This window comes from Xiphias gladius, chromosome 7, assembly GCF_016859285.1.
Source record: "Xiphias gladius isolate SHS-SW01 ecotype Sanya breed wild chromosome 7, ASM1685928v1, whole genome shotgun sequence".
Taxonomy (NCBI): Eukaryota; Metazoa; Chordata; class Actinopteri; order Istiophoriformes; family Xiphiidae; genus Xiphias; species Xiphias gladius.
In genome coordinates this window covers 9,739,048-9,752,604 of record NC_053406.1, presented here as the reverse complement: position 1 = coordinate 9,752,604, position 13,557 = coordinate 9,739,048, and the positions used below count along the sequence as shown (strand labels likewise).

Here is a 13,557-nt window from a genome sequence, read left to right as displayed (position 1 = left end):
ATCCTGCACTCTGTCCCCGGGATAATGATGGTGAGAGTGGAATGTTAATTCATCCGTGTGTACAGATACTCTCCTTTATTAGCACACAGCAAATGAACCCAACACAAAGAAGCAGCTTTGGTAAGAGCATTCTCCAGAATATTGCTCTATTAATTCTTCAGCTGCACACATATGAAATGTGTGTACAAGTATTTGTGTTAAATAAAGAGTGAATAAATGCAAACTTGAAAATGATCAAGTTTGACTAACATTACAGTACTGTGAAAAGAAAGAGATCTTTCTCTCAAATGCAATTTTAGTTTTAAGTCAACAGCAAAAAGTTACAATAATAGCAGAAAAAAAAGGAAAAGCTATGTATAATTCTTGAAATACAGACTTATAAATGGTCAGGCAGGTGATACCTGACTTATACTGGAGTTCCAACCAGTATCCACTGACTAAGTTAAATAGAAATAAGCAATGTATTTTTTTCACATTTTGAAGCCCATCAAACACATATAAATGGTGATGGTCCATTTCTGAATGTTCTTTACAAGGCTCTCCAACCTTTTTCAACTTTTTGAAAATTAACTGTAAACTGATCTGAAAAACAGCTTCGGGCAAATTCAATATAACAAAATGCATAATCGTAATGTAAAATCAAATGGCTCTCCAGTACACAACAGAAGAAAACAGACATGATTTAATATTAAATTTAGGATTAGATGATCAGTTTCACAAAACAGTGTCTTCTTTTTGCATTCCTACCTGTTACACATAGTACATACATACAAGGGATTTCCTGCTCTGCTCCAGGGCACTTCAACAGTTTTGCTCTGAATCTTAATCAGCAATCATTTATTACCTTCCCTGTGGCTCCAGAGTGAATCATTTGTTAGCCAGTCACTCAGTGTCAAGGTCAACCTGATACTTTATTCTTACGTAACCTTTGTATATGTCATGTAAAACATATCCCGGTTTTCAGTCAAGTTTGCCAGTTTCAAAGTTTTAAAAGCAGCCTTGGGTCCTGAGTCACAGTGCAGTTGTAATTCAGCAAGAAAACATACGGTAACATCAGTCAAAATGAAATTGTTTCTTCAACAACAGCTACTTAAGCAAAAGTGTCTAATGTTTTGATAAAAACCCAGACTTAGTTACAGCTTGAAAACCGGCCTAAATCTCAGGATTAGTGGCCACATTCTTAGCGTTGCCTTGTGTGAAGTGTGAAAACACGCGGTGGGAGTTTTGTGAAAAAGAAGCAGTTGCAGATTGCCTCTTTAAAGAGTGTGACCGTTGTGACAGTTACATCTCCACAATTTAACTTGACTGAGTGTTGTGTCTTATTCCTTTTTCAGTCTACTGTACTGTCAGTCGGGTATATGAGTTTGTGAGAGTGTATTTTTTTCGATGAATTTTGTTGTGGTAGAACTGTGAGAATATCTACACCTATGCCCTACACAAGTACACACACCCACACACACACACACAAATATATCCTCATCTATCTTGGCACTATTCTTTCGAGTTAAACAGGGAAACACCGTTTAGTATCCTGCTCCTTTCCCTCTCTCTTCCTCTTCTCCCCTGCCAGCATTATGTCCGCACAGGGTACAGCATGTGGCAGGCAGCTGGCATTATGCTGACCTTTTCTGCACTTTGCAGCTCAGCTAGTTTGAGTCAGACCTCTCAGTCTGCCATGAACCACCTGGGGCAGCAGCGCTCAGAGGCGGCCTGGGAGCCAGACATTACACCCTGAAAAACGAAAGTTCTGCATGGTTCAATGTCATGTGGGCTTTTATTCACCAATACATTCTGCCAGCTTTGTCACTTTTAATTAAAAGGTTTTTGGTATCCTGGCGCACAAAGATCACATATCAAAGCATAAATGAAACCATACCAACATCAGAGCAACTCACATAGCATGCAGAATAAAACTATGTAAAACTGAAATAAGTTAAGGAAAAGGAGAAGAGAATATTTGGATGCTGCTGCTGTGCATCATGGGGCAATGTTTAGAATCTCAATTTATCTACAAGCAAGAGAGATGCCTTATATTCGCATTTTAATATCCCCCCTTAAATGAAGTTTGAAGCAAAGTCATCTAATTTGTAAGTTTTTGAGTGGAGGGGGGACATTAAGATACCAATCAGTCAGGCCTGCTATATTGAAAATAAAAACAGAAATTCACGCCTGTGCTACTCAATGATATTCAATGTTAAGAATCACAAATGATGCATGTATCACAATGGTAAAGATGGTAGGTGTCTTGTGCTAAATGTGGTGAGTTTAGCCTGAAGCTGGTGAAAAATGTAACTGAGAAAACTAAATCAGGATGGTTCAAATGGTTGAAATATAAGACCAGCAAGAGCTCCTCAATCAATATGAGGAAGCTTAGTCAGCGGAAGTACTACTTAGACATGACTCTGGGATTCGTAGCGGTTAGGGACCAGGAGGCAGCCCAAAACTGGAAGTGTTGATGAATAATCAACAAAAGGTTAAACAAGGTCTAGAAAGCATGCCAAAAGTAGAGCTAAGAGCTGGAGCCCTCCCCTCTGACACCGCTGAACAAAAACCCTCAGTCTTAAAACCACAACTGAAGCATCTTCTGTGTGCGAACACTGGTCAAAGTCAGCCCGTCTAAGCTGGGTAAAGCTCATGTCCCATGAGCACTAGACGTTTTGATAGGATTTTTGGGGTGGTGGTGAGCTGCACCCTGAATGGCCCCCCCTGAGCAGAGATACCGGTGAGGAGGGTGTTTTATTTAGTCCAGACCATCCAGCAGGTCTGATACTGAAGTACGACTAACAGTACTTCTTGACATGTTGTAGTTTTGGTTGTATCGTTGTCATGAAGCCCATTTATTCAAGATTTTCAAACTTGGTTTTACTGTATTCACAGAATCAAATCTCGTCAATATATAAATGATACTGTAGAAATGAGTGTGAAAGTGAAGGTATGCTTAAGATAACTGAGATATCTCTTTTCCATCTGTTGGGCCAAACAAGTCGAGTTACTTCGTTTGGACCAAACCGGAATATATTAAACATTCAACATTCATCATCTGATTCATGTTTGTGTATTCTGGTTTTAATGATGTTGAGCAATGTTTTTTCTTGATATTCCTAAGAACTCAGTGAGATTTTAAGGGTGTGGCTGGACTCTTGGGAAGATATGTTACCTAATTATAAACGATATTACAGCTACTATAATAAGAACACCATGTCAGGGTTTTCCACCAGAAGCTGGTCAGGAAAAAGTAATAATCACTTCAATTTCTGAGTTGGTGATGATTTACATTTTCTCTGAAACTTCAAGAACTGGACTCTGATATCATGTATAAATTAACCCCGTATCTCATGGTGCATTTAAATATTCTGGTTGGCAGTCCAGCCTGGAAAATAAAAAGCCAGCACTTCTAAAAAGCCTGAATGATTGAATTTTTTGAAAAAGAAAAATTGCATATAAAAAGTGAAGTATAATTCAGTAAATCATCTCTGTTCAGAACAGTTCGATCAATCACTGTTCCTTGTCTGATATATTTTGACCATTTTTGTTTCCTTTTCCTGCAGTCAAGATGATTCTGAGGAGTTGGTAGGCCAATCATAAGCCTTTCGATCAACAAAAACTGTTACTCAAGTCACAACACAAAGCAGGAGAAGTCATGCTTTCCATAGAGTGAGTTAAAATCTTAGGTTTAATATCTTAGGTTTGGTGTGACTGATGAATAGACACAAGCTTTTTAAAGAAACAATCCAACAAAAAAGTCCTTATATGCACCTGGCTTCTACTGCATTTGAGTTTTCCAGACATGTTTGTGTGTCATGTCCAGTAGTTCTCCCAATAAAGGAGACTAGGGAACATTAGGCTAATATTTTTCGAGGGCACACAATCCTCTGTTGTTGTTTGAGAGCTCTTCATGGTGCCAAAAATAGGTATGCTGGCTACTGGGTGTGTGTGTGTGTGTGTGTGTGTGTGTGTGTGTGTGTGTGTGTGTGTGTGTGTGTGTGTTGTCTTCTTCCCACTCTCATGCCAAATACTGAAGCTGAGTTGGGGGTGGGTTTGACTGTATGAGAAGTGAAGAACTTTTACCAGCAACCCACACTGACGTGACAACGCACACATGCGCATGAAAACACACAGACACGCAGAGGTCTATTTTATCAGAAAGAACGCTGGTATGTTTATGTGTTTGTGTAACTGTTGGAACCAAAATGTTGGAATGAACCACGGTAGATTTGTTAGTTTAATGGGAAAATATGCTCAACTTAAAAGCCCAATTCTGAATTTAATGTTGCTTGTTTTACTTTGCCAAGTCTTAACAAGTTTCTGAATTGTGTAAGTGACTTAATGCAACACTCATCTAACAACTACACATATGCTACAGAACAGAAAAGAAACATATTGTATATATTATTTGTTTAGTCCATGTGATTTGTGTTGATGTTTCTAAGCAAGGCCTGATGGAGAAATGCAGAGTGCAGAGTCTACTCACCCAGTCCTAAGCAGGATACTCTGAGTCCTGACTTTCCCAGGTTCCTGCAAAAACAAAAACAAAGGAATCAGATCTCCTGTACGTACATACACACAGCAAAATTACATGCACGTACTTAACCAGATTAGGCAAAGGATCCGCTGATCCATACTCTACTGTGGACAACCACCTCCCCAAAAACATTGTGTATAGAGCATGATGTCAAGGAGACAGTCAAGTGAATAACAAGATTTAGCCTCTCATTTTTACAAGAGGATGGATTTGGCTTTGCTTCTGATATAATCACATGACAGCTTGACAGTGCTTTTGTCTGCTTGATTTCACCCTGGAAAGGAAATTGAATTTCACTGTCCCGGACCTCCAGGCTCCCACCGTGCTGAAACAGGTGTGTGGTTACCACACACCTGTGGTACTCTGGTACTTTTCAGTTAGCAGGGAGGAGAAAAACAGCATGTTATCAATCAGAAGATGATGCAGAGAGAAAACAGGATGGGAATGTAAAGGAAAAAAAAAATCAACACACTGATCAGACAAAATGGAAAACACTAATGTAAGAACCTAACTTAATACCTCACATACAATAGTAGGAATATTAGCAAAAGAAAGAAAGTTATAACTTGTATATGGCAGGATGGAGAGGAAGTGTATTTGTGTGTGTTTGTGTGCACTATAGATATTGAATGCATCTTATTAGCCTGCTAATGGTCTCATTAGCTGTGCCATTACCACACATGCTCTAGTCTACAAATTGGACTTCATCTTGTGTGTACAGGTTACTGTATGCATACAGTAATCAGCCTGTCCTTCCACAGTATACACCCATATGCTGTCCTTGCAACCTCATTAACCAACTGAAGGACATGCTGACTACAGTGTCTATAGTGGCCTAATTCATGCTTCCAGTTTAGCTGAAGAACCCATTTTGAATGAATTAAAAATAATAACATTGACTCTATAATTACTACAATTGTACTATGCAATTTACATGTTATTTAAACCAAAAACAAGCTATAAACACAACATTAACATATTATAACCTTCAAAAGTCAATATGGGAACGGTGTCAGTAAATGGTCCAATAGTCCAATATTCAATGTGCTATTCTGAGGGAAATATTAGTCTCTTTTGCTGCTAAATGCTCCACTATGTTCACCAGTTAATTGCTAATTTTGTCTGTCTGTTGTTTGCCACTGGACAGGTGGTGTACAGTGGGTTTTTGGAAGTGTGCTGCTGAAAACAGCCACCGGCTGAACCTGAAAATGATGCCCATGGGAGCGGTGAAAGTGAACTAAAACAGGATAGTTGCAGGCTGTAAAACCAAAGCACTGGGCTGAAAGATGCTAAAACCCTTCATGGACAGAGCTGATAATTATCTGTGAGTTTTTCACTATGAGGCAGTTTTAACTAGCTGCATTACCAGTTTCTCTATATAGCACTTTGGTCAACATGTATTATTTTCAAATGTGCTTTAGAAATGCATTTACTTGACTTGACACTCAGAAGTTTTTCCTTCCAGTCTGTTCCAGCACTGTGGGTAGATTGGCAGATCCCTGCCATGTCCAATCAAGCTTGAGGAACTGTTATTGTCCTGTTATGTCAGCTTCTGGTGTCCACTGGAATGATGACTAAACTGATGCCACAGGACACACACACACAAACACGTACAAACACACACACACACACACACACACACTAAACACACACAGTTTTTAAGACACTTCAGAGTTTTGAGCAGGTGCAAAGCTAAAACTGCTGCTCCAATTCATCAGACTGTGGGCGGTAGGTAGGTGGCACAGTTCTCCTGGGGGAGGAGTTTATCATTTGTTACCTCGGCATTTTTCTATTTGCTCAGGAACATTATTTAGAGAGGATACTTGAGAATTGATCTCAAATTAAAATCCACATAATTTTTTATTTAGAAACTTGCTATCTTTATCACACTTTAAGAAGGGGGAGGAGAGTATAAGAAAGAAAGGTCCGAGCTTCACGCTCTGTACACCTTGAATAAAAGCAGGTGATTACAGGTATATCTATGTCTCAATTCAGGCCAGTACGACCTATAAAACAGGTACACATTGTGAAAAATTATATTTTTATCAGCACATTTAAAATGCAACTGGAAACGAAAGATCATCGTGGGGTACAGTACATGTTCAGTGCAAAATCTCCTGATTCATTCCTGGAAAAAAAACATGTTGTATTCACCATAATTATCACCATAATCTTGCTAAAGCAGACATTGGCAAAACTTTTAACACCTGATCCTGTACGTCAATCACTGAAAGTCCCTGTGGCTAGGGTTCTGCCCTCAACATAAAAAAAATGGAAATGCACAGATTAACTCAGCTTTTAAACCTTTATTAACTCAATTACAAAGTAAAGGAATTACATTTTTTGAAGATTGAAGAGCACATTATTCAAAGCTGTCAGCAATCTTTCATTTTTTCTCACCTGTCAGAACCACTTAAGTTATTCATTGCTGACGTGTGACCTCTGTATCCTTCAATATCAGAATAGTTAATTGGGCATAAAAATCAAGCCATCCTCAGAAAATCGATTTTGGATGATGCTTTAGATCCTCTGTAACCTATAAAATATTCACAAAGGGCGCTGAACATTTTGGACAAGGTGCTCTTGAAAAAAAGCTAAGAGTAGTTGTTTTTGCGCTGCAAAAACAGCAACAAGTGATTATTATGTAGGGATGCTGCTTAAGCATTATTTGACATGCATGCAATATCAGCGCCCTAGCTTTGATTTCCTGGACGTAGCAATTTCCTTATGCGATTTGCATGTTCTCTCCCCATGCTTGCATGAATTTCCTCGAGGTGCTTTGATTTCCTTCCAGTGTCCAAGTATAGTACAGGTGGATCAGAGTATTTTGCTGTATTTCACCAAATATTTGCAGGGCCATTCTCCAGTCCTCCCAATGACCCTGAACAGCAATGAGAAGGTTAAAAAAAAGTAGCTTCTCTTGCCCAAGTAAAGATGATGGCATTTTCCCAAAGTTAAAGCCTACCTTTAGTCAGGGCAATCTTTTGAATTTAGATCATGGAGACTTGAGGTGCTGAGTCAGGCAGCGGATGCCCCCGCCAGCGATTAATGATGATGTCGCTGCTTTCTAACCACGAATGATGATGATACAGGTTCACTCTATTTCAGGTCTAAAGAGAGATGCTTGGCTGGAGCCAGAGCAGAGCACAGACAGATCGCCTATCAAAGTAAAAATAAAAAAAAAACTGGAGATTGTGATGAGCAATATGACCACCGCCAATCCATTTAGACAGAGCACTTTTGTTACAAGGGGAGTGCTGGTGATTTATGTTTGTGATGAAGCAGTTTTCATCGCCAAAGTTGTGGCACATAGCCTTAACACATACTGCAGTGTTAAGGCTATGTGCCACAACGTTGGCAAGGAAAACTGGATTAACTTCTGTTAGTCTGGCCTGACAAACGGGCTTGCGCAGATTCACAAAATAAATTTAACTTGTCAGTGCAGGTGCAAACTCCCGTGAATTTACTGCCTGTTGTGTAAAACAAAGGAGTTGTAGTAGCAGTGGAAAGAGGCTCAAATAATCTTTTAGAGTCGCTGGGTATTTATAACTGGGTATAACTTCTTTCGCTCACGATTTGTTTTTTTTTTCTCTCATGTTGACTGAAGTAATGAAGGAACAAATAACTTTTTTCAGATCGTGGTTGGCCTGGGTATTGCTGAGCCTACACAATACATCATCTAATTCAGCTTTCAGAGGGGTAGATTGCTAGATGGATGGCGGTGATGAGGGTACCAGAAGAGATGGAGAGAATGATGCAGAGAAGAAAAGAATAAGATTTCCTCACTTGGGAGATGGATTGAGAAAGTGATCTTCTCCCTCATTTAAAACCCCTTTCAAATAACTCCTCATAGATATGCAAACGCTTATAGCCACACACATAAATAACCAAGCCCCCAACACTAAATACATGCACAAACTAATACAGCAGACCTCCCCCATCAAATATTTATTGAAATATGAGCCCCAGCCCCCCCTAGCCGCCTTTCCGAACAGATCTACCGTAACAAGCCTTCCCCATCAATGAGGCTATTCATCTCTACTTAAACATGTCGTCATTTGCCTGATGATGGACAGTAATGACTTTCTCTAATACCCCCGGCACTATGGCAATATTATCCCCTCTCTTCATCTGCCAGAGCACTCTCTCTCTGTCTCTCCTTCCTGCATGTCAACAGTCATCACCACAGATCTGTCACTGATTCGCCCATTTCCTCCTCCACTACAGTAGAGGGGGGAGCTGCTCAGTATTCAGAAAGAAAAAAAAAATATAGGTTATGCTTCAGGACTGCATTTTAAATGAGATTAGTTTTTACTAGACAGTTGGGTGTAATTGGCCAAGAAGCACTGGCTTGATGCTCTTAATGCAGCAAACCGTTTTAATGTTAAGAGTTGAGGTGAGAAATTGAGTAGTTTTGCTTGTGTTTTAATGAACTGTTTGTTGATCAAGACATATAACAAGACCGTGACTAGTCAATTTATGCTGATTACCACGGCTGGCCTTATTTACTTTATTGTTCCGCACATATTTAACAAGTGAGGCAGCTGGATAAGAGTTGCAGTGCTTTTGACATTTTACAGATCAGGAAACTCTGTTGTTTGTTTTAAAACTCATCTCAGTCGCTTTTTTAATTTACTCATATTTTATTATTTGTAACTGTGAAACACTTACTAGTCACAGTTAGTGGTCATGTGCATTTGCCCTTGTCTAAACCCTAAAACAATAAAGCTCTGGACATTTTATTTTGGCGAGACGCAATAAAGAACAGCAATATGTGATATCTTGGCTGCAGTAAGTAGATGATGGTTTTATTTGTGGGTGTACTTTTCTTTAATGATTTTGTGGATGCCTTCCAGAGGGATTGGTTTCACGTTTGTGACCGATTTCAAAATGAAAATTGAATTGGTGTTTATGATACAGTTATGAGCCACATGAGAACGCCCAACACATTTCTGTAAAACTGTGTCTCAGAGAGAGAAAGAGACGGGGAGAGAGAGGACAAGGGAGGGGCAGGGCAGCATGCCTAAGGCCACCTGAGCTCCAGATAGAGTAGATTACAAGGTTACAGTAGTCACCCAATTGCTGGCAACACACACTGTTTTTCTGTGGCAACATCACTTTATGAAGACTTCAGTGGTTACCTCACTGTTCCTCACGTTTCTTCAACGTTTATATCTCTCAAAGCTCTACTGTGTGTCACTGCCTTTCAGCCTGTCTCTGCCTCCGTAAGTGTTTCTTTGTTATTTTTCTCTCCTACTCGCTGTTTTTCATCTTCAAGTTATAAAAGTTTCCTAAGTATATACTGTGCTGCTCAAATCCAACTCTATCACATGTGTAATTTTCTGTGCACTTCATAACAATCAACCTGGTGACTCAGAAATCCCCTTATGTTGTAAACTGCTCTACCTTTGCTTTTACTTCATATTTGGCTCTATCCCTTTCTGTTACCACGTTTTTTCTGTCTATACTTCTGGCTAGAGAAGACAAGGAAATTACTGTGTATATAATTATATATTATATTTTAATTATTTTAATTATAATTTCATTATGGGTAAACTCAAGGTGCTTCACATTAAAGTGATATATAGGTGCAGTAGGTCGCTGTGACTGTCCTCTCTGTGTCTTCCCGTCTTACTTCAGCTCAGTTTATTTCAATCTAATAATCAAGTATGTATTACTGTTATTAGAGAGTGTATTTGCAGTGAAGAATATGACCTGTAAACATTCTAAATATATTAACTGTGCTTGGTTTGAGCTAAAAAAAAACTTTGAATCATTCAAAACCATATACTGCCATTGTAACCATTAAGGATGTGAGCATCCCTCTACTTCCCATCCTCTCCCCCAATCTTTTTACCTCCGACTTGTACGCCACCATCTTTTAACGGATTCCGGCCCCCCAAGTGTGTCCTGTCGGGCCCCACTCCCACTATAATTAAGAAAGTTTTAGCCGATCGTTTTAGTCTGCACCATTGGATGAAAAATTTTACAACAAGTGGGATCTTTTTAAAAAACAGTGGTTTGTTTCCTAACAGGAAAGCAACAGGAAAACTAATTTCTAATTGTATTAATTTGATCACTTTTAGCTATTATTGACAGTTTCCCCAACAAGACCCTGTCCAGCATCCTGGCTCTAGACTTCATAGACCTGTCTCTGACAGTGCAAGTCCTGCTGCTGCTGGTGCTGGTTTTATTTCTCAAACTAATTCCTTAAATCTTGCTAGGATCACTGAACGGCCGTGAGGAAAACCAAAATTGAGTCCACACAGAAACAATATCATCCCAGATAAAGCCACTTCCTCCATTCCCACGGGTAGAAACATTTTTTTTCTGTTTACTTAATGTTAGATCTCTTGCCAATAAGTTTTTTATTTGCCAAGATTTCATTATGACCAACAATTGATTTTTTTTTTTTTTTTTTAATCATCAGTCTTGGATTAATCCTGGCGAATATGTCCACCTCATTGAGTCATGCCCCCAAGAGTTTTTGCATTTCTACCAGCCTGGATTAAAAAAATAAATTGCCCATTTTATGTGTTTTAATCCACAGACCTCCTAAATTGAGCTCTGTTTTTATTCAGGAATTTTCAGACTTTTTATCAGGTCATTATGTTCCAATATAACAGAGCTCTTGTTGTCGTATATCCATGTTTGTTGCCTGTCTTCCTCCAGTTTTACTTTTGATTTGATCCAACTTTTACACTCTTTTAATCTAACTCAATATGTCAAGCATCCCAGCCATTTCAAAGGGCATTTGATTTTGCCATCTCTGACCAACAAAGCAGTGGTCCTCTGGGTACCGTTCATCTCTCTTGACAATAACCCCCCACAAGTTGCTCCCACCCCATAAATTCACTCTCTGTTCCTCGTTTCTGTCGAGCTTTTAATGCTTCAAACACTTTATTTAGTACCTACGAACATTACGGTAGAGGAGCTTATCAGTGTTTCTAATTGCTCCTGCACAAATATTTTAGATTCTATGATTCCTGACAGATACAAAAAGTCAAAATCTTCTTTGTTTCCATGGTTAAATGATGAAATAAGGAATTAAAAAAAAGACAATGCAGCAAGGCAGAACGGAAATGGAAGTGGGATAAACATACTGATTCCCTTGCTTCTCTTAAACATCTAATGTCCATTTATAAGTGTGCAGTTAAAGAAGCAAGGGACTCTTCTTGCAGCTAATAGCAGAACACATTCGTAATCCCAGAATTCTCTTAAAAACTGTATACTGTGATCGGTCCCCCACTTAGCCAGCCAGTTGAATCCTTCATGTTCAATAATATCCTCAGCTAAGTCTTTGACATAGTGGACCACAATATCTTAATCAGCCGTCTGAATAACTATGCTGGCATCAATGATGTGGCTCTGGATTGGTTAATCTCATATCTATTTAACAGATCCCTCTCCATTGTGCATGGAAATGCCGCCTCCTCCTCTTGTGTTCTTCTATTTTATGGGGTCCCACAAGGGTCTATTCTCAGTCCCCTTTTATTTACAGTATACATTCTACCCCTGGGGCGAATCATGCGTAGACATAATATTGATTTCCATTTCTATGCAGCCGATACGCAACTGAATGCTCCAATAAAGCCTGGTACCACCAATGTGTCATCTATTATGTCCTGCCTTGATGAAATTAAGTACTGGATGTCCAATAATTTCCTGCAGTTGAATGACTCCAAATCAGAAGTAATTATAATCACACCACCAAGCCCCAGCACTAACGGCATTAACAATCTCTCATCTAGTCTGGGTGTCTTAACTAATAATGTTAAAAAAGCGGCCTATACCCTAGGCATTATTTTCGACTGAGTTGTCCTTTGAAAGTCAGGTGACTAAATTTGTGCAATCCTGCTTTGTACAACTGAGATATTTAAGCAAGGCCAGGTCATTCCTTTCATCTACAAATCTAGAAACGGTCATCCATGCTTTTATCTCCTCCAGACTGGACTACTGCAATGCCCTTTATTCTGGTATCAACAGATGAAACATCTATAGCTGATACAAAACGCTTTTAACAAAATCTAAGAGATGCAACAACATCAAGATCAATCCTAGCTGCCCTTGACTGGTTCCCTGTGAGTATTGAACTGAATTTACTTTACTGCTTGTTTTTAAACCATTGAATGTCCAGGCTCCTATATCTGTGATCTACTAACTTCCTATGAGCCCATTGCTGCCTGAGATCCTCGGCGGGGCCCTATTAACAATTCCAAAATCTCGACTTGTCACTAAAGGTGACCAGGCCCCTCAGCTTTGGACCTCACTGCCTGAGGATCTAAGACAGGCAAACTCAGTATCCTCTTTTAAATCTCTTCTTAAAACTCACTTTTATCTTATAAATAAAGTTATTATTATTATTATCAATGTCTTTTAAACATGACAACTCTGCAACTTCTCTACTGCACACATCAATCACTGTCGATCAACATATTCGACAACTTTGAGAAATATGGACTGCTTATGAAATTAAAGCTCTAGCTGCTCCTGTTTTTTTCTTGTGGTCTCCTCTTGCTTTCTTCAATTGCAGATTCCTCCAACTCCTTGACACATCTTTGATGAGTTTGAATAACTGGGCCAAGTCGAGTTGGAGGTCTGCTCGTGTTACAGGGATGTAGAGAAGAAGAGACAGACAGTAGAAAGTCATTATGCTCTATGTAGTGATGCTTGTATAACTGTAATTGGGAGAGAAAGAATCTGACATATATGTTGATAATTTGTGATAGTAACTAGTAAAAATATATTTGCATAAAATCTTCTATTGGTAAAAAAGGTTGTAATACTAATGACTTCATTTGAGAGGAAAAGCGAGCCATCTGTAGATAATTATCATGTTGTGTGGACAACCGTGTGGACTAATTATCTCTCCGTTTTCAATTTACTGAGTAATTAAAGTAAGCGAGAGAGATAGTTGCAATGATAGATTAAAAAAAACTAAAAAGACAACACAGATCTGCTGAGATATGAGACACTTTATTCACCCATATTAATAAAATTCAGTTGAGAAAACAACAAATTCTTTAATCTCCAAC

The 13,557-nt window shown here is 39.0% G+C and overlaps 1 protein-coding gene across 3 annotated transcripts in view; it reads right to left on the bottom strand.

Moving 5' to 3' along the window:
• The window catches only part of kcnab1a (potassium voltage-gated channel, shaker-related subfamily, beta member 1 a), a 105,713-nt gene that overhangs the window by 26,116 nt on the left and 66,040 nt on the right, over positions 1-13,557 (bottom strand). For all 3 annotated transcript variants that reach the window (XM_040130613.1, XM_040130615.1, XM_040130614.1), the window contains exon 2: positions 4,472-4,515. In XM_040130613.1, the coding sequence (XP_039986547.1) occupies positions 4,472-4,515 (44 nt within the window). The remainder of the gene's footprint in view (positions 1-4,471; positions 4,516-13,557) is intronic.